Raw genomic sequence first — 25,451 nt, 5'->3', positions numbered from 1 at the left:
CCTGCTCTGTCCTCTGTAACATTAGAATCTCATGTTCTTGGAGAATTTAAATCCATTGGTGTAAAGCAAAAACAAAGTCTCTGCAGCTGCTTCAAAAACACAGAGAAGCTCAAAACTTTTTCTTGCTTAATTGCATATTTTAAACTGCATTGAAATGGGCAACATTATGGAAATTAATGTCATACATCTAATTTAATTTCGACTCAAATAATGTCATGTTTGATAAAAACTTATTGGAAGAGAAGTTTGTGTTTAAAAACTGCAGCATAAAGGATAATTGAGCTATATGAGCTCAAAACAGTATGGGAATTGAACAACTGTCATTATTTATGATTAAGAGTATAAGGTATAATAAAATAGCACAGCAATACAACCAAAAACGTATGTCAAAAATAAAATAAGGGCAAAATAAGAGAAAAGATTCACTTAGGAGAAAAGAAAAATAGAAATTGGGATAATCTGAGCTTCTAAAATCAGTCAACAAAATAAAAATGAATGAATAAATAAAACATCAGAAACATCAAAAGGCCAAGAAACTTAATTTATTTTTGAAGAATTGCTTGTGTTTATATTACACACAGTGGCTGCTTGAATGTATTTTAATTTATCCACAACAGATGTTTTAATATACATCATTTACTGAAATAATAACTGGAATAAATAAACCTAAAGAATGTCAAGTTCTAGCAAAATACTACCCAGACAAAATGACCTATTTTTTAAAAATAAACTATCAACATGCGTAAACTCACACAGGGGAGTTTTGCATCAGCACTGTAATAAAATGTACATACTGTTAAATATGCTTTTAACTGATAATATTCATGATCTGAACTGATTATATTAATCAATGTCATAGTTTAAGATTTATGTATGTTTGGAGAAGTTAGTTTCCACAAAAAAAGGCCAATTAGAAGTTTATTCTTTTATACTTATACATAAATTAACTGGCACTGAGGACATTTTCATTAAAACTATAACAACATATGTACTGGCATAATATCACTTCCTATCCTACAAATAAAAATCATTTGTAGTAAAAATGTATAACATGTATTTAATTTATGTGTTATGAAGATTTGGTATTAAATTAAATAATAAAAGTAAAATTTTTGAAATGCTAAAATATTTCTAACCATAAATGTCTTTAAATTTATGAAGTAAGAGGAATATTTATTTACAAATATAATATGTGTCTGATCGCCTATAAGGCTATTCAATCATGAAATGAACACAAAAGAGAGTTTTTGAAAACTATTCTAAAGTTATAATTTTAAACAAAGCCACAATTATATGAACATTACAAAGAAAAAAAAGATTATGTTCTTCTTGCTTGACAAACTTCAGTTTATATTTTGACATTTGATTCATTAAAATGGTGATTTGCATTTTCTTTGTTTTTACAGATGGTTCCGCTGAGACTCCGTCCCTCTTCGTCCTCAGTCCTCTGTCGTCTCCCGACGACAAAGGACTGAAGACAGCAGACGAGCTCGGTCCAAACGTCTGTCTGGTCACTGATTTCCGTCCAAAGGGGGAAGAGGTGGTTCTGAATGGAAAAGGAGATCCGGTCAATGTGAACTCTACTGATGCTGTTCTGTCAAAGGACAACACCTACAACTTTGTTGCTTTCAGCAACAGAACCATCTATTCCTGTGAGATGAACGGGACCTTCGGCAACAATGAAGCTGGTACTGAACAAAGTTTTGTCTCAGTTTTGACCAAAACTGTTTCCTGCAGAAATAGAAATTATGCTGAATAATGTTTATGTGATTAAATTATCTCTCTGTTAGAGTTTTCATTTTTATGTGACTGATATTATTTCTTTCTCTAATCAGATGATGAATGTGGCAGCATTTATCCAGGTGAGTCTGATCTCTTCGTGTCTCAGTTTGGTTCCATCACTGATCGCTGCTGTCAGATGTTTGTGTTCAGTTCAGTCTGAACTCTGTTTCTCTGTCGTCCAGAAAAAGCCAAGCTGAACTTCTACCTGCTGCTGATGAACGGAGTCCGAGTGGTGTTCACCAAAGCTCTGGCCTTCAGCACCGTCCTCACCATCAGAGGCCTGATCTTCTGAGAGAGAGAAAAAAAACAATGTACAACACAAAGTTAATAAGATTTGCAGTTTGAAATTTTGCCATCATATTCCTCTGCTAATTGTGTAAATGTGAAGAGTGACATATTCATCACTGAATGTCTTTAATCAAGTTTATTCTAATCCAAGTTTATTTGGTTAGCACATTTCAGCAACAAGGCAGTTCAAAGTGCTTTGCACCATAAACACTTAATACAGACACCAATTATGAAATATGCAATAAATATTACATATTGTTAAATTATAAATGCACCAAGTAAATGTAAATCATCAGACAAACCAACAAAAAAACCTCTGCCAAAAACGTTTTATCAATTAAATATATATTTGTATTCAGGTCGATCTTGTCTCAAATAAAATGCGCTTCGATCTTTCTGCAATCCACAAAATAATAGGAACTACAATATATATTAAACACTTAGCTTACTTTTTAAATATGAGAGCTTTTATACCATCACAAAATAAAGACAATGTGTGTGTGGTCCACATAAACACAAGAAATGTGATCAAATAAATACATAAATCAAGACACCAAACATAAACTGAATTGATTAAACATTTTTAAAATGTTTAATATTTGAACTGCAAGCACTTTTGAATCTATCTAGAGATTTGACTTCAGTCATTTGTATTACATATATACGGCATAATGAGATGAGAATTTCTAAAATCTTTCTGCAGACTTAGTTAATCTGTCATGTGGTAAATGTTGCATAGAAACATTTCCTCAGAGCTTTTTCAATGTGCTTTGTGTTTTACGCTTAAAGGCCAGGAAGTACATCTGACCAGTCTGTATTAAATCATCAAGGTATTTTATTTCATTAAATGTTTCAAGGATCTTTTGTATTTTTTTTTTAAACATCTGCCTAATGCTCTGAATTAAGCAGTAACACATTCTTGGTTAAAATGTGGGACTGGTTTGTTTGAAATATACTGAAATAAAATTTTGTATCTTTATTTGAGTGTTCATTGAGCATATTTAGAAAATTTTAAAGACATATAAATCATAATAAATTGAACTAAAATTAAAGCTATTAGATTTTTTTCTGATTTTTGATGTCAATTCTCTCCATAAAGTATTTTTAGACATCATCACATCTTTCAGCATGAGTTTGATGAAGCGCAGATTCTTTTTATTGTAGTTCACGTTTTGTTTTTCGGTGCAACAGTTTCATCAGTTGAAACCACATTTCGACAGGAAGTTTAAGCAGGAGATGTAAATCTGACTGGAACCAAACAGCAGCTCAGTTTCCCATCAATCGTGTACGATTTGGTTAACCTCATTTGGCTCTGGTTCTGCCTTTCGCACAAGCTTTTTACAGTCAGAAAAAAAAGACTTTTTAAATCAGCAGTACTCACAAAGTATCTTTCAATTTATGAAATGAATTATGCTGTATGTTTTATTGATACTAAAAAAACAGCACAGAACTGAAGAGATTTGGTTGAAATTTTTATTGAGAATACAATTACTATGATACTGGAGTGTCGGACAGCTTTTGTTTTTTGTATTACATAAGAATACTTTAATGCAGAAATGGAGAAACACTTTACTGGAGCACTCTTAATGAAGGGCAGATTTAAAAATGATCTTCCACCTGAGTCACCAGTAAGTAAAGTCATGACAAAAGCTTTGCACATTTGTCTTAATTAAGGAAGATGTGAGTCAGCATAATGTTCTCTGGGGAATTTATTACAAAAATGCGGACGGGTTCAATACTCAAACATGGGGGCAGTTTCTTGGAGGAAAAAGACAACACATTAAAAGTTAGACTCAGTTTAATGAAAAACAAAGATGTGTCAAGACGATTGCAGCACTAGGTTTTCCCATAACATTACAAAAGGATAAAGTGAAAACCTATCACGTAATTATTAGGGCACTTCTCTGAACAATATGTTTCGCATACTCCCTGGTAGACCAGGTGTGAGTGAAAGCGTGACTCATGGTGTGTCTCTGAATGTGTGTGTGTGTGTGTATTCCACACAAACGTAATTGCTTCTAGTCATAAACTGGATTTTCAAGGTGAAAAGTGAAATAATAGTTTTAGGTTTAAATCAGCAGTACTCACAAAGTATCTTTCAATTTATGAAATTTAGGGTAAACCTACCCTAAAACCCTAACCCTAACCTTAACCCTAACCCTGTCAGAATTAAATCATTAAAGTGACAAAGGTAATTGTAAAATGGCAATATCTCAGAAACACATTTCATAGTTGCTGGATATTAGTTTGTAGCTAAACAAAAGAACATAATGAGGCAAAAAAACAAAACATATCCAGTTTTTCCTATATAAGAGAGTTGATAGATAGATGGTTGAGACTCTTTTCATGCAGAGAAAGTTTTGGGCTTTCTCTATAACCCGGATTCAGAAGTTCAGGACATAAATCCCTATGATTCACCAGAGAGGGCGCTGTAACACCACCAATAATTCCCAAGACGGCTGAAAATAAGTCAGTTTATATAGTATATTTTTGCTTTATCCAGAAATAGGTGGGGGTGTCTGTTTTTTTATTCAGTAATTGCCTGGAAATATTTCTTTTGGTATATTTAGTGCAGAAATATAACAATCAAAAGTTATATCAGTTGCATTTGAACATGCTGAAGAGATAGAAGAGTTTCTGAGGAGGAGTCAATGCAAAACACACCTAACACCTGTATTTATCACCAGGAAATGCCTGGAGACATGCACACATAGTTTAACATGATGGGCTATTGGACAGCACCGCTGCTCTTAACTGTCTTCATGACAGGTGAATTTATATACATCCTAAATATATAATATTTTTATTTGTGCCATGAGATTAAACCACTTGATGATTTTTTATTATTATTATTTCAACAGGTTTTACTGGACAGACTCTGACAGAGTCTGAACCAATGGTTACAAGACCAGGAGATTCCCACAGACTGACATGTACAGGCTCTGGATTCACATTCAGCAGCTATCCCATGAACTGGGTCAGACAGGCTCCTGGGAAAGGACTGGAATGGATTGCTTTTGTGCACACAGGCAGTTCCCATTTCTTTTACTCCCAGTCTGTCCAAGGCAGATTTACCATCTCAAGAGATGACTCCAACAGCAAAGTCTATCTGGAGATGAACAATCTGAGGACTGAGGACACAGCAGTGTATTACTGTGCAAGACACACAATCATACAGGAGAGTGTATGATTAGAAAAATGCGGACGGGTCCAAGACAGGAGACAGACAGACAGGAGAGTGATACAAAAACTAGTTCCTCTTTCTGAAATCAACACCAGGAACAGTCTCATGTTTTGATATCTGAATTTACATTTTAGACATGTTAAGATATCTACAATTGCAAAGCAAGTTAAAATAATTTAATTTATTATTAATTCAAATTTTACAAAATGGTTTGTCTCTTCGTTTCATGTTTTATCATCTGCTTTATAAATTTTGTCAAATTTATTGCAGAGTCAACATTTGAGAAATACTTTTATTTTGTTTGCCAATGAGAATATTTTCCATTATGCTTTAACTAAAGTCAAACTTCTCTATTTTCAATTATTTCACAACTAATTTACTATTATAGTGTTATTGAAAGTTTAAGTTAAATAGCATTAGACTGACAGTATCAACAGAAAAACAAATATGGTGAAATTTAAGTAAATTTTATTTTATTTGCCCTTTGTTTATACCAGTTGTCTTGTTGTGTCCTAATATCTCATTTACAAGAGAGACTTGATCTAAACAAGCAAAATTACAAATACAAATAACACAAAAACTCCTATAATGCTTGAAGCATGAACATTACATTTCCCATTGATGATTGAAGATGAAAAACTAATTTCCTGACTTTTTTTTTAATTTCCTGACTTTTAATTAAATTTCCTGTAGATTAATAGAATCTCCTGATTGATTTCCTCGTCCTCATGTATAAATTGTGAACACAGAGAAGACTTTCTGATGTGCAGTAAGGTGAACATCTGACCATCAGTCCTCAAGAAGCTCTCCTCAGACCGCAGGAAAAAGGACTGGGACAAAGCTTTAGGAAAAATTGGGATTTAACTTTAGGAGATTGCAGCTAAAATAATAAATATTTTATTACCATTTGGCATGTTTTGTTTTAAATTCACAACTTCATCAGCACGTTTATATTGTATTCACGTTTGGCAAAAATACAACACAGGTCAGGATAGTATCATTGAAAAGCCTCAGCATGTAGTCAGGAGCATAAAATGAAATATTCACTGAAAGTAATTTAGACAATATTGCTTTATTTTTTATTTAAATGAATGCTACATTGAGTTTGTTGAAAGTTCAATATTGAATCATTTTAATAGTTCTTCTACAAAACAACTGCAGTGAATCCATGTGCTGAAATGAACATTGATATGTAGAAGAAAGTACAATGTTTTTCTAACTCAAAGAAACATAATTGTGATTTTCTTCTTATATATTTGGCACATTTGCCTGTATAATATGATACAAATGTGGATGTTAGACTTCAGACCTCCTCCTGTCAGATTGACTTTAAGAGGGAAACCATTCAGTCACTCCTCCCAGTTTCAAGATGATGATCAAACTGTTTGTTCTGCTGACAGTAATCTGTCTGCCTTGTGAGTTGTTTTAAATCCAATATTCTAATCAACCTTGAATTATTTAATTTGGTTTTCATAATGTTGATTCTGTTTCATTGACTTTCTGAATCTCTCTCAGCTTTAAACAGTCAGTCCATGGAGTCCATTCCTTCCACCTCAGTGGTGAAAAGTCCTCAGGAGGTTCTGAGTCTGTCCTGCAGAGGATCTGGATTTGATTTCACTCAATATGGAATGGACTGGATCAGAAAACCTGAAGGAAAAACATTAGAATGGATGGGTGCAATTTGGTATGATTCAAGTAAAACAGTTTATGCCAGCAGTGTTGAAGGGCGCATTGAAATCACCAGAGACAACAGTATTAGCATGACATATCTCAAACTGTCCAACCTGAAACCAGACGACTCTGCTGTGTATTACTGTGCTGGAGCCTCACAGTGGCTGATGTGAGTGCAGAGGCTGTACAAAAACTCCCAACTGGAAAGAAGGTGACGATGCAAAAGTAGCGTTAAAACACTCACATACTGAGCAGGTGATTTTGTGGTTTATATATATACAATATTTACATTTAAGTTCTTATTTTAGTGTGGTCTGGTCATGTTATGTGACTTAACTCTGCAGCAAGCTACATCAAGAAGACACTGAGGTCTTCAACCCTTCCTTTGAACACATATCTGTGGTTTTCAGACATATGACATTATAAATTAGTTGTTGTTCTTTCACCACAAGAAATCATATGTCTAGTTTTAAGATGAGAAAAATTCTCATTCTAATTTTAATCTTACTCACTCTCTCTCTACTATATAAACTCTCTTTCTTCTTAGGGTTAATCTCATTTAAAAACTCAGATAAGGCCATCAGCAGTGGATCTGGTCTCTTATTTAATTCCTCTTGAATCAACTGAATCAGAAAACACTGAAATGAATGGGATTAGTTTATAACAATGTAAGTAGCACAGACTAATCTAATCTAAAGATTAAAATACCACAGCACTAGCATGGTGTCTCCAAATTGTCCAGTTGAAGTAAAAAAACTGCATTGTGCATCATTGTGCAAAGAAAGCTTATTACTTAAAGCAGGTGGAGAAGCTGAACTACAGTTCTAAAGAAAATGTTTCAATGTTGACTACAAGGCAGCATGTGGCATGTAGTCTGATGATAAAGATTACAGATAAACATTTCTTTCATGAAAGGACACATTTATTAGAATTTCAATAATCTGTAGGGAAGCACTGCAACACATTGTAGGGAAATACAAGCTCTCTCAGACACACAGGCTTGTGTAAAACTTGTGCACCCATAAAAATACGGTATTTTACAGATTACAAGTCGCTCCAGAGTACAAGTCGCACCAGCCATAAAATGCACAATAAAAAAGAAAAAAATACATATAAGTCACATGGCTCAGAAGCCATGAGCATGAAAAATGAAACCTCCTGCATTTATTCTTGCAGAGGAGGAGTCAATGCAAAGCTGTCAGTCGGTTTCATCATTTATGTTCCAAAACAAAGTTCAGGGACTCATTCTGACATCTGAGCTCTGAACAGAACTCATACCAGAAACTTTCACAATGATCAGAACAATTTATTTGGTCGTTTTTCTCATTGTGCTTTGTATTGTGACTGGTAAGATCATGGAGGATTAGCAGAAAAAAAGTAAGATAATGTTTATTTTGTGATTACATTAACAAATTGTTTCCATATTTGCAGATACAGATGGTCAAACTCTAACCCAGTCTGAATCAGTGAATAAAAGGCCCGGAGAATCCCACACACTGACCTGCACATATTCTGGGTTCAGTAGCGCTCCTTACATTAACTGGATTACTCAGGCAGCTGGAAAAAGACCAGAGTGGCTCGGCTGGATCAGTGATGATGGCCGTAGCAGCGGTTTTACTGAGTCAGTGAAAAATAGGTTTAGCATCTCCAAAGACAACAACAGACACCAGGTGTATCTGCAGCTGAACAGCTTGAAGACTGAGGATTCTGCTGTTTATTACTGTGTTCGAGACCCACAGCACCACAAAAAAGCAGAACCATGTACAAAAACTAACCATATTAAACCAAGTTCAAAAACTAATTTATAGATGTTAGTCTGTACAGAAATACACACTCTCTCACACAGAGAAAGAGATGGCAACATAATTTATATTTATATAGATCTAAAATATTAATATTATGGACTTTTGGATCAGCTACATTTGCCTTTTAAATCTGATTCAAATGCTGACGCCATACTTCAGACCTCCTCCTGTCAGACTGGCTTCATTAAACGACGGTTCCTCAACCACAGCATCAGTTTCAAGATGTTGTCTGTTCTGCTGGCAGTGCTCTGTCTGCCCTGTGAGTTTTGTTTTTTTTTTGCTGTCATGCATATATTAGGCTTTGCATACATCTTAATTTCTGCTTTTTGTGACAGGTTTCAACAGCCAGGGTCTAGAGTCCATTCCTTCCACCTCAGTGGTAAAAAACCCTCAGGAAGTTCTTAGTCTGTCCTGTAGAGGATCTGGATTTACCTTTGGTAGCCATGGAATGCACTGGGTCAGAGATCCTCCAGGAAAACCATTGGAGCACATAGGTGCAATTTGGTATGATGCAAGTAAAACAGTTTATGACACCATTGTTCAAGGACGCATAGAGATCACCAGAGACAACAGCAAAAGCATGGTGTATCTTACACTGTCCAACCTGAAACCAGAGGACTCTGCTGTGTATTACTGTACACGAAACACACAGTGATTAATATGAGCACAGAGGCCGTACAAAAACTCCTCACAGAAAACAATAATGATATCAGCATACTAAACAGACAAGTTGGTTGTGTGGTTTGAGTTTTCCTGTTTGTCTCTGTTAAGACAGAAGGAGATGTGCTGTAACCAGAAAATCATAATTTGTAGAATTAGAGTCTTGGAAACATCAGCTCTTGTTGATATTGTATACAAAGTGTTTCACAAGTGAATGGAGTTAATTATTTTGTGAATTATTCTTTTACATTAATGTTCAAATTTATTTCTTTAGTGCTGAATTTTTGCATAAACCCTTTCGTTCTTCTTCAAAGGGGAGGAGTTACTTCAAAGTAACTGCATTTATCTGTTTCCGAATTTAAGAACTGCAATAAATCACTGACAAGCTTACAACATTGTGAGCAGGGAGACATGACTCCAACAATGATGAGACCCGAGGCTGTGTTTGCTTTTCTCATCCTGTTTGTCAACTGGACAGGTAAGACAATAAGTGTTTTAACCAACTTGTTGACTATGCAGAAAAGAGCCATTAATAACAATTAACCTGCCTACAGGAACTGATGGCCAAACTCTGACTGAGTCTGAATCAGTGGTGAAAAGGCCTGGAGAATCCCAGAGACTGACCTGCACATATTCTGGGTTTGATCAGCATTACTGGAACGCTTGGGTGAGACAGGCAGCTGGAAAAGGACTGGAATTTCTTGCTACAATCAGTGGTAACAGTGTCAGCATCTACTACTCTGAGGCAGTAAAAGGCCGGTTCACCATCTCCAGAGAGAACGGCAGAAATCAGGTGTATCTGCAGATGAACAGCCTGGCAGCTGGAGATTCTGCTGTTTATTATTGTGTCCGCCACTCACAGTGAGACAGAAAGCAGAAACACTGTACAAAAAGCCCCCCATTCATAAAAACCAACAGATGACATAAGAGGAACATTTTACTCAAACTTCCGAGACAAATATAATCAATGGACTTCATTGAGCAGCAGTCTTCCTCTGCTGAGCACATAAAACAAACTGGCTTTGAAAACCTTGTAAGATTAGTTGTATTTATTTCCTTCATTTTGAAAGTGTTGTGATCAGCTTTCCAACATCTACTGTTGTTCTATAATTGACAGCATACCTTTGTAAAAATGTCTCAATGTTTACAACTTGTCTTCCTTTACAGCTTCTATGTGCATAAAATTGCTTTAGTGTAATTTACAGTAATCATCAACCATAAAAGAGCAAAAACCTATGACTCAATAAGTTTCTCCTTCTTTTATGTGGTTCAGATAGAAGAATAAGACAAAATTGAGTAAATAATTTAATAATAAATGATAATCTTGTAATTATCAAGTTTGCATGACAGTTATAATGCAGTATCTATTAATCTCAATGAAATCAAAAGACATATGATTTGAAATTATCTAATTTAAGTCAAAAGCAAAACATTTCTTTGCTCAATCATTGTTGTGAACTTATTTTTGTATGATCCAGCAAAGATCCAAAGATTGGCTTATTCTGGGTGAAAAAAAAACAAAAACATTTTGTTTATTCAGGAAGTTACATATTCATGCAAGAGAATATCATTTGGATGTCGTTTTGAAGATGAAATCAATGAACCATTTCCAGAAGGTGGAGGTTTTTGACCCTCCCCTTCAGTGACTTAATGCAAATCTGCAGAGTCTTCAGAGTATTTCTGCCCTGCTGATTTATCTCTTATGTTGAGTACAGCATCAGCGGTCTTAGAGATTTCAGGATGATGAAGGCACTGACGTTTTTTATCCTTGCTCTCTCTCTGTCCTGTAAGTTTATTTGCTTCTTAAAGTTGTACTTGTTTTTTCCAATACTACTACTACTACTACTACTAATAATAATAATAATAATAATAATAACAACAACATATGAATGCTCTCTGTCCTTTATTTTAGGTTCTAAATGTCAAAGTATGGAGTCCATTCCTTCTAGTGCAGTGGTGAAAACCTCTGGAGGGACTTTGAGTCTCTCCTGCAGAGGATCTGGCTTCACTTTTAGCAGCTATTGGATGCACTGGATCAGACAACCTGCAGGAAAACCACTAGAGTGGATGGGATTAATCTACAGTGATGGGAGTAGAACATCTTATTCCAGCAGTCTTCAGGGCAGAATTGAAATCACCAGAGACAACAGCAAGAACATGGTGTATTTAACACTGTCTAACTTACGGCCAGAGGACTCTGCTGTGTATTTCTGTGCCAAGGACCCACAGTATTCAAGCTTGTATGGAAGACTGAACAAAAACCCCATAGAAATATCTGTATATTGACCATAAGGTGGCAGTGTAGACTGAGACCAGATAACCTGGAGTAAGCAGTGCCTTCAGTATGTGGATATCATGAAAGCAACATATTGTGAGCCTTCTTACTGAATTATTTTTGCATTGTGAGTAAAAATTTTCCAAAGGTTTAAAATTTGGGAAGTTTTTTTGCCCTGTGTGAAGAAACTCATTAAATATCTTATTTTTGCTCAATTTGACTCTTTTGAGATGCAAGGAACACATTGATCTCATTTTCTCTGTGCAGATTATTTATATTTCAATTTTCCCAAATCTTACAATCAGTATGGAGATATACATTGCTTTTTCCGATGGAAGAACTGAAACACCTTCCAAAAGGTCAAAAAGTCAAACAAAAATGAGTAATAATTTTGAAATGGTATGGGAAGGCTTACTCCTTAAATGCCTGATATTCAAATGGAGGTTAGACTTACACTTTAATTGTATATCATGCAGACACAAATGTATAAAACTAATCACAAAAACAAGAGACAGCAATTCATGAGTAATGAATCATTGAATCAAACAGTGACCAAAAGTATCCCAGTGAGAATATGTGGGATGTGGAAAAGGAGGTGGTGTGTAACAGGGGAATACAAACATGGCCATTATTTAAAGTCAAAAAGCTTCACAAAAACTACGATGACATGAACTGATTTAACATGAAGCAACAATAGGCCACTGAACATTTTAAATGCATTGCCATTAGAGCAAAGCTTTTAGTTTTAAAAAATATCCTCTGAGCTGTTTACATTTTTTATCCAGTGAAATATGTCTATATGAATATATTAAGGTTAATACACATGAATTGTTAGCACTTCTAGAATAATGTATTATTATCTGATTTATCTGTCTTTCAATATAGGAATAGAGACAAAAGGATATGAATCTGAGTCTTGTTTAAATGCAATAATTACTAAAAGGATTTCATTATCTGGTCAATAATGACATTCCGTGCAAAAGTACATTAAATATTAACCTTATTCCAAATGTGTACATTTCATGCAAATACAAATATATACAAACAAAATGTTTTTTTAGTTAAAATTTCCCAGAAATTAACATTTTAACTAAAGGTATGTATGACTTGAAATGACTGATTTCATATAAACCGTTTCTTATTATCCTGGAAAGCGCAATTTAATTATCTTGTCATTTCATTTAATTTTAAGTTTGTTTTTTTGTTTTTATAGAAAAAGAAGCAGGACGATAATGTGCATCTCTCACCATTTACTATTTCACTAAACACAATGAACTGAATAATTCAAATCTAAAAAATATATTCTTGATTAAATCTTAAGTAATTATTAATAATTTTAACAGGTCTAATCTTGTGGTTTTCCCCTGAGGAGGAGCTAATGCAAAGAATTGTCTTCCTGCTCTATTTATATCCAGAGAGAGACAGAAAAACAGTTAAACATGATGGACTGCAGGTCAGGGCTCCTGGTGTTCACTATCCTGTTTGCAGGTGAAAAGACTAATCTATCTTTTCTTTAACTTTCTATGTGTCTCATTAGTTACTCACACTTCTGTTTTTGTAGGTGTTACTGGACAGACTCTAACAGAGTCTGAACCAGTGACTAAAAGACCTGGAGACTCCCACAGACTGACCTGTACAGGCTCTGGATTCACATTCAGCAGCTATCCCATGAACTGGGTCAGACAGGCTCCTGGAAAAGGACTGGAATGGATCGCTTTTGTGCACACGTATAGTTCCCATTTTTATTATTCCCAGTCTGTCCAAGGCAGATTTACCATCTCAAGAGACGACTCCAGCAGCAAAGCATATCTGCAGATGAACAATCTGAGGACTGAGGACACAGCAGTTTACTACTGCGCCCGAAGAGACACTCTGAGAGATGTAAACAGGAGACTCATACAAAAACCACTTCCTCTATTATTTATCACTGCTAACTGTATTTTCTATATGGACCTCCAAGAACTTGAGCTCTATAGAAATTATAAAAAATAATAAAAAGCAAAAACAGCAAAAAAACAAAACAAACAAAAAAAAAAACAGATAAAACGTATTCCTATTAATATGTAGGGATGCCTACATATTAATAAAGTATGTAGGCATTCCAGCACAATTTTTTTTCACCAAAAAATGTTTACATATAGCTTTAATTTTATAGTGTATACAATGTTGTTTTTACTTATTCTGCAGTATATGTTTTCAGTTAAAAAGTACATATTTTCCTCTCTTGTGTCGATGCAGAGTGAAGGTTATGCTGAGAACTGCCGATCTCACAAGAGATAAAATATAAACACGTGGAGTTCATTAACACCAACATCAAAAAAGCTCATTAAGATAAATAACAATACACATCATTTTTAAATAATTCACTCGTCAAGCAGGTTGGGAGAAGATTGGTGACTCCTGAAGGGAGGAGCTGAAAGATCACTTGAGAAACAGTTTGACCACAAATTGACTTTGTAAAATCATCATTCCTCCGCAGAGCAATATCAAGGACGTTTCTCTCTGTGTCAGTTTTAAAAGCAGCACAGTGTGACATTTACATATTTACAATCTCCAATCAAGACTAGGGTTATTCAATTCTCACCATTTTCTGATGCAAATCTCTAGTCTGTGTGGTGTATTTCTGTCTTGCTGAGGAGACTCACAAATCTACTTTGAGCAAAGCATCAGAGGTGACATCATCAAGATGAGGAGATTCACTCTTCTGCTGCTGTCTGTCACACTGCAATGTATGTTGTCATACTTACTTCAGGTTTATCTCATAAACATTCTCCTTTTTAAATATTTTTAGATCTTTTTAAGTTCTTTCTTTTTAACAGGTTGCACTGGTCAGAATATGGAGTCTATGCCTTCCAGTCCAGTGGTGAAAAGACCAGGAGAAAGTCTCAGTCTGACCTGCAGAGGATCTGGGTTCACGTTCAGCTGCTGTGTTATGATTTGGGTCAGAGAAACTGCAGGAAAACCACTAGAACTGCTAGGCACCGGTTTCTCTGATCCAAGTAGGAACAGCTATGCCAGCAGTGTGAGAGGACGTGTTGAAATAAGCAGAGAAGACAGCAATAGCTTGGTCTATCTGCGCCTGTCCAACCTAAAACCAGAGGATTCTGCAGTTTATTATTGTGCCAGAGTCAACACAGTGGTTCATAAAGTGGAGAGGCTGTACAAAAACCCAACATAAGCAATACAACTACAGCAACAGCTGTTTGGTTTGGGAAATCCTGTTTTTCAGTTTTTTCTGAACAGGTGTTTTTATCATGCAAATTGATAAGATGAACAATGAGTACCTCAATTTCAAAAATGAAAATTAAATATTTTTCTTAGATGAAGAGATATATTCTGAAAGTTTTTTTTTTCTTTTCTTTAATTGAAAGTACTGAAGCTTTTAAACTGCCAGAGCTTTGAAAAAACTTATGGCAGCAATGTTTTTTTCAAGTAGGACCTCCATCATTAGATCAAAATACAAAACTTCTTAAAACAAGAATCGTTCTGGTCTTTATGTGAATCAAAAGGATGTTACGCTGACAGATTACACCTTCTTAAAGAAACCATAAAAGACTGTTTTATTTCCCAGTCTTCTCATTTGACTTTTTATAAAACACTGAAACGTCCTGGGAAATGCTACCGTTTTACTGTTACAACCTTTCTCATTTACAGGTTTAGCAGCTTGTTGATAGTCATTCTATCAAAAAAAGTCATATGGGTAGTGGTACCACAGCCAATGTCCATCAATCAATTGGCGACAGGCTGCACTGTATCAAACAGCCAACATTCAGGGAAATTCAGACTTTTCAATTATCGTAACATTCATGACAGACGTGAGACAAAACCTGAGTATAGACAGTGACAAGATAAAATCTCCACATACAAAGGACCTGGCGAGGAGTGGAAATGCAAATTTCTCCATCACTCAGCTATAAAGACCTCCCCAGACCATGTTCTTTACCACAGATCATGTTCCGACTAATTCTGCTGCAGCTGCTTCTGGCAGCAGGATGTGAGTGTTTAGTTTTCATAAACCACTTGATGGTATTTTGCACAAATTATTTTTCAAAAACTTGTTTTTTTTTGTGTGTTTGTTTTTTTTTTCAACAGGTGTGAGGTGTGAACATCTGACACAGCCATCATCTGTAGTTTTGCAGCACGGCCAGCAGCTAGCCATCAGCTGTCAGGTCTCTTACTCTGTGGGTAACCATCACACTCATTGGATCAGGCAACCACCAGGAAAAGGGCTGGAGTGGATTGGAGGGGCTCGTGTTGGATATGCAACATACCAGAAAAGTTCTCTAAAGAACAAGTTCAGCTTCAGCTTAGAGTCGTCCAGCAACACAGTGACTCTGAATGGGCTGAATATGCAGCCTGATGATTCTGCTGTGTACTATTGTGCCAGACAGTCACACTGATACAAATCATTAGAGCAGCTGTACAAAAACCCCACCAAACCTGAGCAGATTATGAAGGTAGAAGCATTCTAGCTTTTCACCATACTTGTGATCTCAAAACTGGCTTACTGTTTTGCTTTTCATTTTATTTAGCTTTATGTTTTCGTTCATTTTAATTTAGCCCTTTATGGTCCTTTTGAAATTATTATTTAATGTATTTAATGTTTAGGTTCAGTTATTCTTTCTTTAGTAATTCTAGTTAAGTTATTTTTTTCGTTTAGGTCTTCTAGTTCATCTCGTTCTATGTTTCTTAATTCTAATTGTTAGATCAGCCTTGTTTCCATTTAGGTTTGGTTATGGGTTCCCTCATATCTTTCTCTCCTGGTTCATCAGGTTTTCTTTACTCTTAGTGTCTTTTGTATTTGAAGTATTTTTCGGCTCCTCATTTCCACCCTTTTGAGTTCCCCAGCAGATCTCCTTAGTTTCCCTGTGCCATCTTCACTTTTCTACAATCACTTTTCTACAGTAGTCATGAGGTGCAAACCACCTCAACAAATAGGTCATTGCTCCAGTTACTACCTCTCAGCTCCTCTTTCTCAGTCACAACTCGCCTGTCCGTCTTGTTGCCCTGCTTGTGTCTATGCTTGCAATTTTCCCCTTGTTCCTCAGAATCTCTTCGTTCTTAGTTTTGGATTTGCTTTGGTTTGTTCTTGTGTTTCCCTTGGATGTTCATTTTTTATAAGTTGGACTCTGAGTTTGTTAATTAAATTTTTTAAACTCCACCATGTCTTTACCTGCTGCTTTTGGGTCCATCACACCACCTCATGATACTGACAATCAAATGTTGTCTTCTAACTGTGGACAGTAAAGGTGGGAAAATGTATCAACTGCTTGTTTTAAAAATGATAATCACTGAAATCCACAGAATGGACTGAAAACAAAATCACTGATGTTTAGCATTAAAAGGAACAATAAAAATGCATCTGTGGATGCTACCAAACAAAGCCAATTCATTTAATTGTTTGCTTGACGATGGAATTTGTTTCAACTCATTTTATTGATACAATGTCACTAAACAACAAATAAAAATCACTGAGTACTTTGAAGAAAAAATAAATGTCAAATTACATTTTATTCAAGTTGATGAAAATACAAATACAAGGTGGTTTGATGCAATCAAATCCATTAAAAAACAGAAAGCACTGAATTGGTGAAAAGGTTCTCCCTGTTCTCTGCAATCCCTCTTTACTTGAGTATCTTCAAAGCCTGACATTGCAGAGACCTCAGACACGCCCTCTGACAGATATGATGCAAATCTGCAGTCTGGTCAGGGTATTTCTATCCTGCTCATTTACTCGTCTACTTTGTGAAGATTATTCTCTAACGTTTGGATGATGAATTCTCTCAGTATTGTGCTGTTTGTTCTCTTTCTCCCCTGTAAGATATCTTGCTTCTATAAGTTGTGCAATTTCTTTGACAATTTATAATTGTCATTAATTACAGAAAAATGTCATTATTTTTTCTATTCAGGTTTTACAGGTCAGAGTATGGAGTCCATTCCTTCCACTCAAGTGGTGAAAAAGCCTGGAGAGACTCTGAATCTTTCCTGCAGAGGATCTGGATTCACATTTAGCTGCTGTAGCATGCACTGGATCAGACAACCTGCAGGAAAAGGGTTGGAGTGGATGGGACGTGTTTACAGCAATGGAGGAACAAAAGAATATTCTAGCAGTTTTCAAAATAGAATAGAAATCAGCAGAGATAACAGCAACAATCTGGTTTATCTGGCATTTCCCAACCTAAAGCCAGAAGACTCTGCTGTTTATTACTGTGCCAAACACGCACAGTGTTAAAAGTAGGTGGAGAGGCTGAACAAAAACTCCACAGTAAATATTCTTAGGTTGACCTTATGGTGGCAGTGCTGACTAGGAACAATATATTGATAAATCAGAAGTTGTTCTGCATGAAACACCAGCTGATTTTGTTAGTTTGTCCAATAATTAATTTTCCAACATACATTTGTTTATAATTGAATCCCATTAAGTTAAAGTTATATGTTTTCTAATAAACTTTAACTTTCCCTTAAATTAGTAACTTTTCATAATTGCACCTGAATTTTGTTAAGAAAATTAAACTTTCTGTTCCACAGACACTCCTTGTGAGGGACATGCTTAAAAAGACATTATTACAGTAAACAAAGTCTATTGGATTATGTCAAACTGTAATGGGAAATTAAAATACAAGATCGTAGGATAGTGTGGGCATGCTTTTCTTCTTGGAACCTGTGAGCTTTGTTAATTTCCACGGCCTTGTGATGTCTTTGAAAAGTGCCAGAAAACTGAACACTGGTGCTTATTCAAAACATTTTAGCAAATCCACTCAGAAAGGTTCTCTAAACACAAATGGAAACTTTTTCATGCCCATCTCAGTCTCAAGAGCTGAACCTTACAGAAATTAGAAAGAAATTATAATGACAAGAGTCAGGACAAGTTGTGATTGTGCAAAGAATAATGGTCTCCTTCCAAAAATAGGTCAAATTTTAAAAAGAAGCTTAATCTTTCACAATCAAAGGTATTATTTTGTTTTTATGTCATTACTCCTTTTATGGTTTGCAAAATATTCACCACACAGTATATAGACACATTACGTACCAAACAGTAATACAGTTTTGTATCAAAATGTCTAATAATGTTTAAGAATATATGTGCAACTTCATCTATGATGAGTTTCATTTGTCCCTTGAGGTGGAGTCAATGCAAATCTCTTTCATCTCCTCTCCTTCTTATCTGGCTGCTGGGAACAGAGCAAAGAACAGAGAACACTCTGGTTGAAATGATGACTTCTAAGACAGGTCTTCTGTTTTTAACCTTTTACCTGGCAGGTAAAAGTTTACACAGCTTTTGAGCTGAAAAATATATCTCTGTTACAGTCAGACAAGCTAAATAAGTATTATATGTTTATGTCAACAGGTGTTGGTGGTCAGACTCTGACTGAGTCTGAACCAGCGGTTAAAAAGCCAGGAGAGTCCCACACCCTGACCTGTACAACCTCTGGTTTCACTTTTGGAGACTATTGGATGAACTGGGTCAGACAAGCACCTGGGAAAGGCTTGGAATGGGTTGCAGCTATCAGTTTTTGGGCTGGAAGTGACAGACGCTACTCTCAGTCAGTCCGAGGCCGGTTCACCATCTCCAGAGACAACAACAAACAGCAGGTGTTTCTGCAGATGAACAGTCTGAAAACTGAAGATTCAGCTGTTTATTACTGCGCTAGGGGTGCACAGTGATCAAAGTTGGTTTGGTAGGTATACAAAAACATGCAGCAACAAGTTGACAAACTTCAAATTTAATATCTAAATTTGCTGTAATGAAAGAATATTTTCTTTCCCCTCCATGGATTAATAAACATCTGGCAAACCGACGAAGGTATTTTTCTTTTTTTATTAAAAATGCAAGAAAGTATGTATGAGGTAAAAAAAATAAAATAAAAGTGACATAAACACAACAAACAAACAAAAATTAATGTTTGCCTTCAAATTTTGAAAATGTAGACATACAGAAATTTGTTTCTACATTCACTTCCTTTCTCCAATGAGCTGAGCTAACTTTTAAAGTAAACACCCACCTCAATCCAACAGTGTTAATGTAAAAACCATCAGAAATAATTTGGCTATTTGACCCACCCTCTCATGCAAATCAGCAATCTGTTGAAGTACATCTGCTCTCTGACTATTCTCACTTCATTTGCAGAATCAGAAACCTCCAGCTTCAAGACAATGAATATACTCAGATTTGTGTTACTTTTTCTTTCTCTGTCATGTAAGATATTTTGCTTCTTTACTTTATTTTATCTTTATATAGCTTCAGCTTTAAATAAGGTAATAAATGCATAATACTTTGACATTCTCTTTTTTCTAAATTAGGTTGTAGAGGTCAGAGTATGGAGTCCATTCCTTCCAGTCCAGTGGTTAAAATCCCTGGAGAGACTTTGAGTTTGTCCTGCAGAGGATCTGGCTTCACATTTGGTTCCCATGGCATGAACTGGGTCAAACAGCCTGCAGGAAAAGGACTTGAATGGATGGGATATATCTATACACATGGAAGTAAAACAGATTATTCCAGCAATTTTCAAGGTAGAATAGAGATCACCAGAGACAACAGCAACAGCCTGGTGTCTCTGAGACTGTCCAATCTAAACCCAGATGATTCTGCTGTGTATTACTGTGCCAGAAGAGCACAGTGATCAAAGTGGGTGGAGAACCTGAGCAAAAACTCCACATGAACAGCTTTCACATGGTCCACTAGGTGGCAGAAAGAAGAATAATGCTAAATCAGTGGAACGTTATTTCAACACAGAATGAGTTATAAAACATGTACAGATATCCACACCTTAAGGAAAAGGATATTCCTTAAGGTGTAACAAATAACAAGCAGATCTTTAGTGTGAGTAGAAGCGCTCCAAAGAGAGAACATGCAAACTCCACAAAGAACATTTGTGGTCAAGGGTTGAACCCAGAACCTTTTCGCTGCAACACAAAACTACATTACTGTGGCAGTAAAATTATCAGCACCCATTCATTTTCTTGGCAAAGGAACTGAAGGAAACCAAATCATGGATGTGAATAACATGCAAACTCCACACAGAGAGAACCTTGTTGATGATTATTAAGAATTTGTAAAGCACAGAATGGACTTTTACAGCCTGATGATGGATCCATCCCGGCCCATCACCATTAAGTAGATAAATCACTTGCTGGCTGACTTTCCCTTCGTACATAAACATGCACACAAGGTAATTCCAGGGCACATAGTTCTGTTTTCTAGAGCAAACATCTTTGAAATGGTACAAATACAACTTACAGCTAACATTTCAGCAAGAAATGGAGTATTGACTTGTTTTAAACCAAAATTCCCTAATATTGAACTTAAGACTAAAAATTGATGGGGTTGCACACTGGTGTATTTGGTTGCAGCCTTGCAGCAGTCAAGTCCTGTCTACATCAAATTTGCATGTTCTTCCTGGGCATCCGGGAGTTCTCTCTGGGTACTTTGGCTTCCTCCCTCAGTCCAAAAATATGACTGTCTCTCTACATTGTCCTTAGGACTTTATGTTTGCATACATGATTGTACACAGACTTTCATCATATAACCGGTGGATCTAGGCACCAGACCTCTGGTGACCCTGAGTGTTCAGATAATCAATAAACAACTTTACACAAAAATTTCAGAAAAACATAAAGCTAGAACCCTAACATATAAACAAGTAAACAATTCTGTGGAGTTTTGACTTAAATAATATATTTCAACCAGCCATTTTGTGAATTTGTGAATATAATAGAATAATATTTATAATCGTAAGGCTTACTGCTGTTGGATATTATTTTGACTGTTGCCCTGTGGTTAGGTTTTTGTCAGAGGGCTTGTCGCTGTGATGGTATATGGGGGGCACAAAGATATACACCAATACAAAAACCTCACCTCAAAACTCTGAGATTAATCTGCTTAAAAGACAGAGAAAAACACTATAATTTATAATTTATGCATTAAGTAAGACAATTGTTTTTGTTTTAGTTTGCTAATTTACTTCTACTATTTTTAATCTACTGTTTAATATCATATAAAAAACATATTGCATATAGCCTTGTAATGTTTTCAGTATAAAAATCAAATTAAACTCAAAGTTTATTATAAACTTTTCATACAAATTTGAAAGGCTTAATCTGCTTTATAGGATTAATGTATATTTTTCTGGCTATATGAGTTGTTACATTATTATTTTTGTTGCTTCATGTTTTTGTTGAGGGAGTCCATTGAGATGTAGCACTGTGATTGGGCTTTTGACGTTTGGGGTAAAGGAACCACAGTCACTGTTGAACCAGGTAAAGTCATTTTAAAATATTATTTATGTCTTTGTAATGTTGATTGTGTTTTCTTATTCACCCTTGAGTTTTATTTCAGACAGATTATGGAAAGAAATGTGTGGTACTGGCATTTTATCTTGCTTCTGGAAAACGATACAGATACGATATCGTGATAGTATTATTTATTTAATTTTCTAAATAAACAGCATGTCATCTGTTTAAAAAATAAAATAAGTATAGTATTAAAACTTGCAAATCTTGGAAGTGATTTTCCAAGATTTGGCAAATAGTGTTGTTGTTGGTGAGATAGGTTTGAATACCATGAATTAAATGAACAACAATTAATATATGAAGAGATCCAAACTTACCACGTCACAACTGATTCTCATTTAGTACATTCGTGCTCTACTGAGATAAAAAAAAAAAGACAAAACATTTTATAACATTATATAATTTTTGAACATTATAAATAACTGTTAAAAAATCAAAACAATTGCAACACAGAATCATCAGCAGGGAACATCAAGGTGCAGTTTCCCGTTCAGTTTTATTTTAAAATAATCTGGCTGCAGTTGTTTCCTGAATATTCTCCCTTGTGCCTATTTATTTGTGTTGCACTTTTATTCTTATCAACTGGGATTTTTTTTAAGGATTTAAGTTTCAATTTACAGGAAAAAAAATCTTTAAAAAAAGTTACTAACGCTTTAAAGAAAAAAAAGAGTCGCGAGTTCGGAAAAAAATATATAGCCTAAATACATATATATATATATAGATATATCGTGCTGTTTAGTGTGAAGTTTAAAAAAATCGAGCAGTTCTATGGATAATTTTATGAGGGAGCGACGTTAGGCTCCAATACACGTAAAGGACCATTTTACTGTTTAATCTTTCATTGAATTGTTTGCATGATTTAGTTGGTACGTTCATTCTTTCTGTAATTGTTATAAACACTGTTCGTTTGTAACATAAATTTAAGCTGAATATTATGACATTTCTGTAATCGCTACAAGTTGCGTCGTTTCATATTATTCCTCTGGTTCTCCGTGGTTCTTAGATTGAAATAATATTACCTCTTGAAAAAGTGTTTAGAAAACAACTGCTTCCAAAATAGGGCCATCATTTTATTTTATTGTGCGGATCTCCCCACAATAAAATTAATTCTTCTCATTAGATCTCTTCGTATTTTACACTATAAATTCCGCGTAAATATACGAGAGATCCAAACGACTGGAAACACCGAGGAACTCCGAATCTCAGTTTCTCCGGGCGGTTCTGGTTCCGCCTGCAGAGACGGAGCCATTCTGAGACAGTTCTCAGTTTGAAAGCCGCTCTCGCTGATAGATATTCCGCAGAAAGAAATTTAAATTCAACCTGAAGCCAAAACCAATCTGCGTTCAATACTTGGACGGTTTAACAATCCACTGGAGACACGGAAATAAAAAATCACTAGAAATGATGTGAGTATTTTGGAATAGAAAAGAAATAACCTCACAGTCCCGCAAATGGAAAATACAGGATAAACAGCATAATCAGGTAAATATGACATAATAATAATAATAATAATAATAATAATAATAATAATAATAATAATAATAATAATAATAATAATAATAATAATAATAATAATACTGTGCATTCATTAAAAATGAGAATATTATTTTTTATATTTGCAGTATATTTGAAATATTTGCAGTAAGAAATATGTCTCCCGTTTTTTAAAAAACAGTAGTTTTACTTACTGAAAAAAAAAATAATAAGTTGTTCCTGTTTGGAAGGTCAACAAAAAAGAACTCTAACAAATCACTTCTTATCTATATTCTCAATATCTCAGCAAATATAGCATTTTATTTAAGTGATTTATGTGTTTTAAAAAAGAAAACATCACAAGACAATAATATTTTCAAAAGAACAATTTATATTTATTTCAAAGTCTTAAAGCAGAGATAAAATCTTAACCTTTTATTTAACCTATAGTTCCTATCCTCATAACAGCGTTCTGAGAAACTCATGGTTCCGTTTCGTGGTTTGTTTCTTTACAGATGGTTCCGCTGAGACTCCGTCCCTCTTCGTCCTCAGTCCTGTGTTGTCTCCCGACGACAAAGGACTGAAGACAGCAGACGAGCTCGGTCCAAACGTCTGTCTGGTCACTGATTTCCGTCCAAAGGGGGAAGAGGTGGTTCTGAATGGAAAAGGAGATCCGGTCAATGTGAACTCTACTGATGCTGTTCTGTCAAAGGACAACACCTACAACTTTGCTGCTTACAGCAACAAAACCATCTATTCCTGTGAGATGAACGGGACCTTCGGCAACAATGAAGCTGGTACTAAACAAAGTTTTGTCTCAGTTTTGACCAAAACTGTTTCCTGCAGAAATAGAAATTATCCATTGCTGAATAAAGCTTATGTGATTAAATTATCTCTCTGTTAGAGTTTTCATGTTTATGTGACTGATGTTCTTTCTGTTTCTAAGCAGATGATGAATGTGGGAGCTTTGATGCAGGTGAGTCTGATTTCTTCCTGTCTCAGTTTTGTTCCATCACTGATCGCTGCTGTCAGTCTGAACTCTGTTTCTCTGTCATCCAGAAAAAGCCAAGCTGAACTTCTACCTGCTGCTGATGAACGGAGTGAGAGTGGTGTTCACCAAAGCTCTGGCCTTCAGCACCGTCCTCACCATCAGAGGCCTGATCTTCTGAAACTGACCACCATAAAAAAAAAAATATATATATATATAAAATAGAGATTAAGTTGAACTACTAGGGAGGAAATAATATAAACTCTTAAATATTTAGTTTGCTTTCTTTTTAAATACAGGGAAATAAACATTTTGAAATACACAGATTTTATAATGTTGTATATATATATAAAAAATATGTATGTCATTAATTCTCTATTACTGTAATTGAAAAAATAAAATTGCAAAACTGCCATCTCTTTTGGTCACTGTAAAATGTCATATATGTCAAATTTTCAGTAATTTTTAATCATTTGTCCATATTTTTGCAAAAAACATTTGTAAATTAAAAATTCTGATGAACAGAAGTGACCCTTTTATTTTGCTTTATAATTTAATAATTGAGGGGAGCAATGTTGTCGGAAAGCATTTCCCTACAGGCTTCTTCATTTCTGTCTTCAAGATCTGTCCTGAAATTATTCTCAGCTACTGAACAATAAACATGCTGTTTTATATTTTTTAACTGTCAAAAAGTCTGTCTTTATTTTTTTAACTCATGTATTGTTGAATAAGTAGAAACTTTGCTGTCATCATCGGAAAATAATCATTAAAAAAAGCAGATACCACTGGGTGTTTATTGTGTCACTTTAAGTTTACTTATTAGCATATTGCAAAAAAAGACAGATAGTTCTAAATATATATTTGAAAAAGGATTTCATTTTCCACGATGAACATTCTCTTAAGCAGCAACAAGATAATAAAACATGGATAATAGCAATGTTATTAAAATAGATGCTTTCATTATAGATGATGAATAGCACACAATGTGAACTTAAAAGCCAGACTTGATGCGTCTTTAGTTTGCTTTTAAAAATC

The 25,451-nt window shown here is 35.1% G+C and overlaps 1 protein-coding gene, 1 long non-coding RNA gene and 1 gene segment (V, D, J or C); all 3 read left to right on the top strand.

Annotated features, from left to right (window-relative positions):
* The window catches only part of ighd (immunoglobulin heavy constant delta), a 94,175-nt gene that overhangs the window by 15,847 nt on the left and 52,877 nt on the right, over positions 1-25,451 (top strand). The gene's annotated exons all lie outside the window — the stretch shown is intronic.
* Positions 1,660-25,167, top strand: LOC129363275 (uncharacterized). The gene is made up of 3 exons (XR_008606311.1): positions 1,660-1,688; positions 1,836-1,862; positions 24,488-25,167. It is a non-coding gene; the product is annotated as an uncharacterized LOC129363275 (long non-coding RNA).
* On the top strand, positions 15,617-16,065 carry LOC129363272 (Ig heavy chain V region 5A-like). The segment is given in 2 exon segments: positions 15,617-15,659; positions 15,758-16,065. Coding segments are annotated over 2 exon segments (351 nt in total).

This window comes from Poeciliopsis prolifica, unplaced genomic scaffold, assembly GCF_027474105.1.
Source record: "Poeciliopsis prolifica strain line A6 unplaced genomic scaffold, Auburn_PproV2 SCAFFOLD010, whole genome shotgun sequence".
In the NCBI taxonomy this organism is placed as follows: Eukaryota; Metazoa; Chordata; class Actinopteri; order Cyprinodontiformes; family Poeciliidae; genus Poeciliopsis; species Poeciliopsis prolifica.
This window is presented reverse-complemented; position numbering and strand designations above follow the sequence as displayed.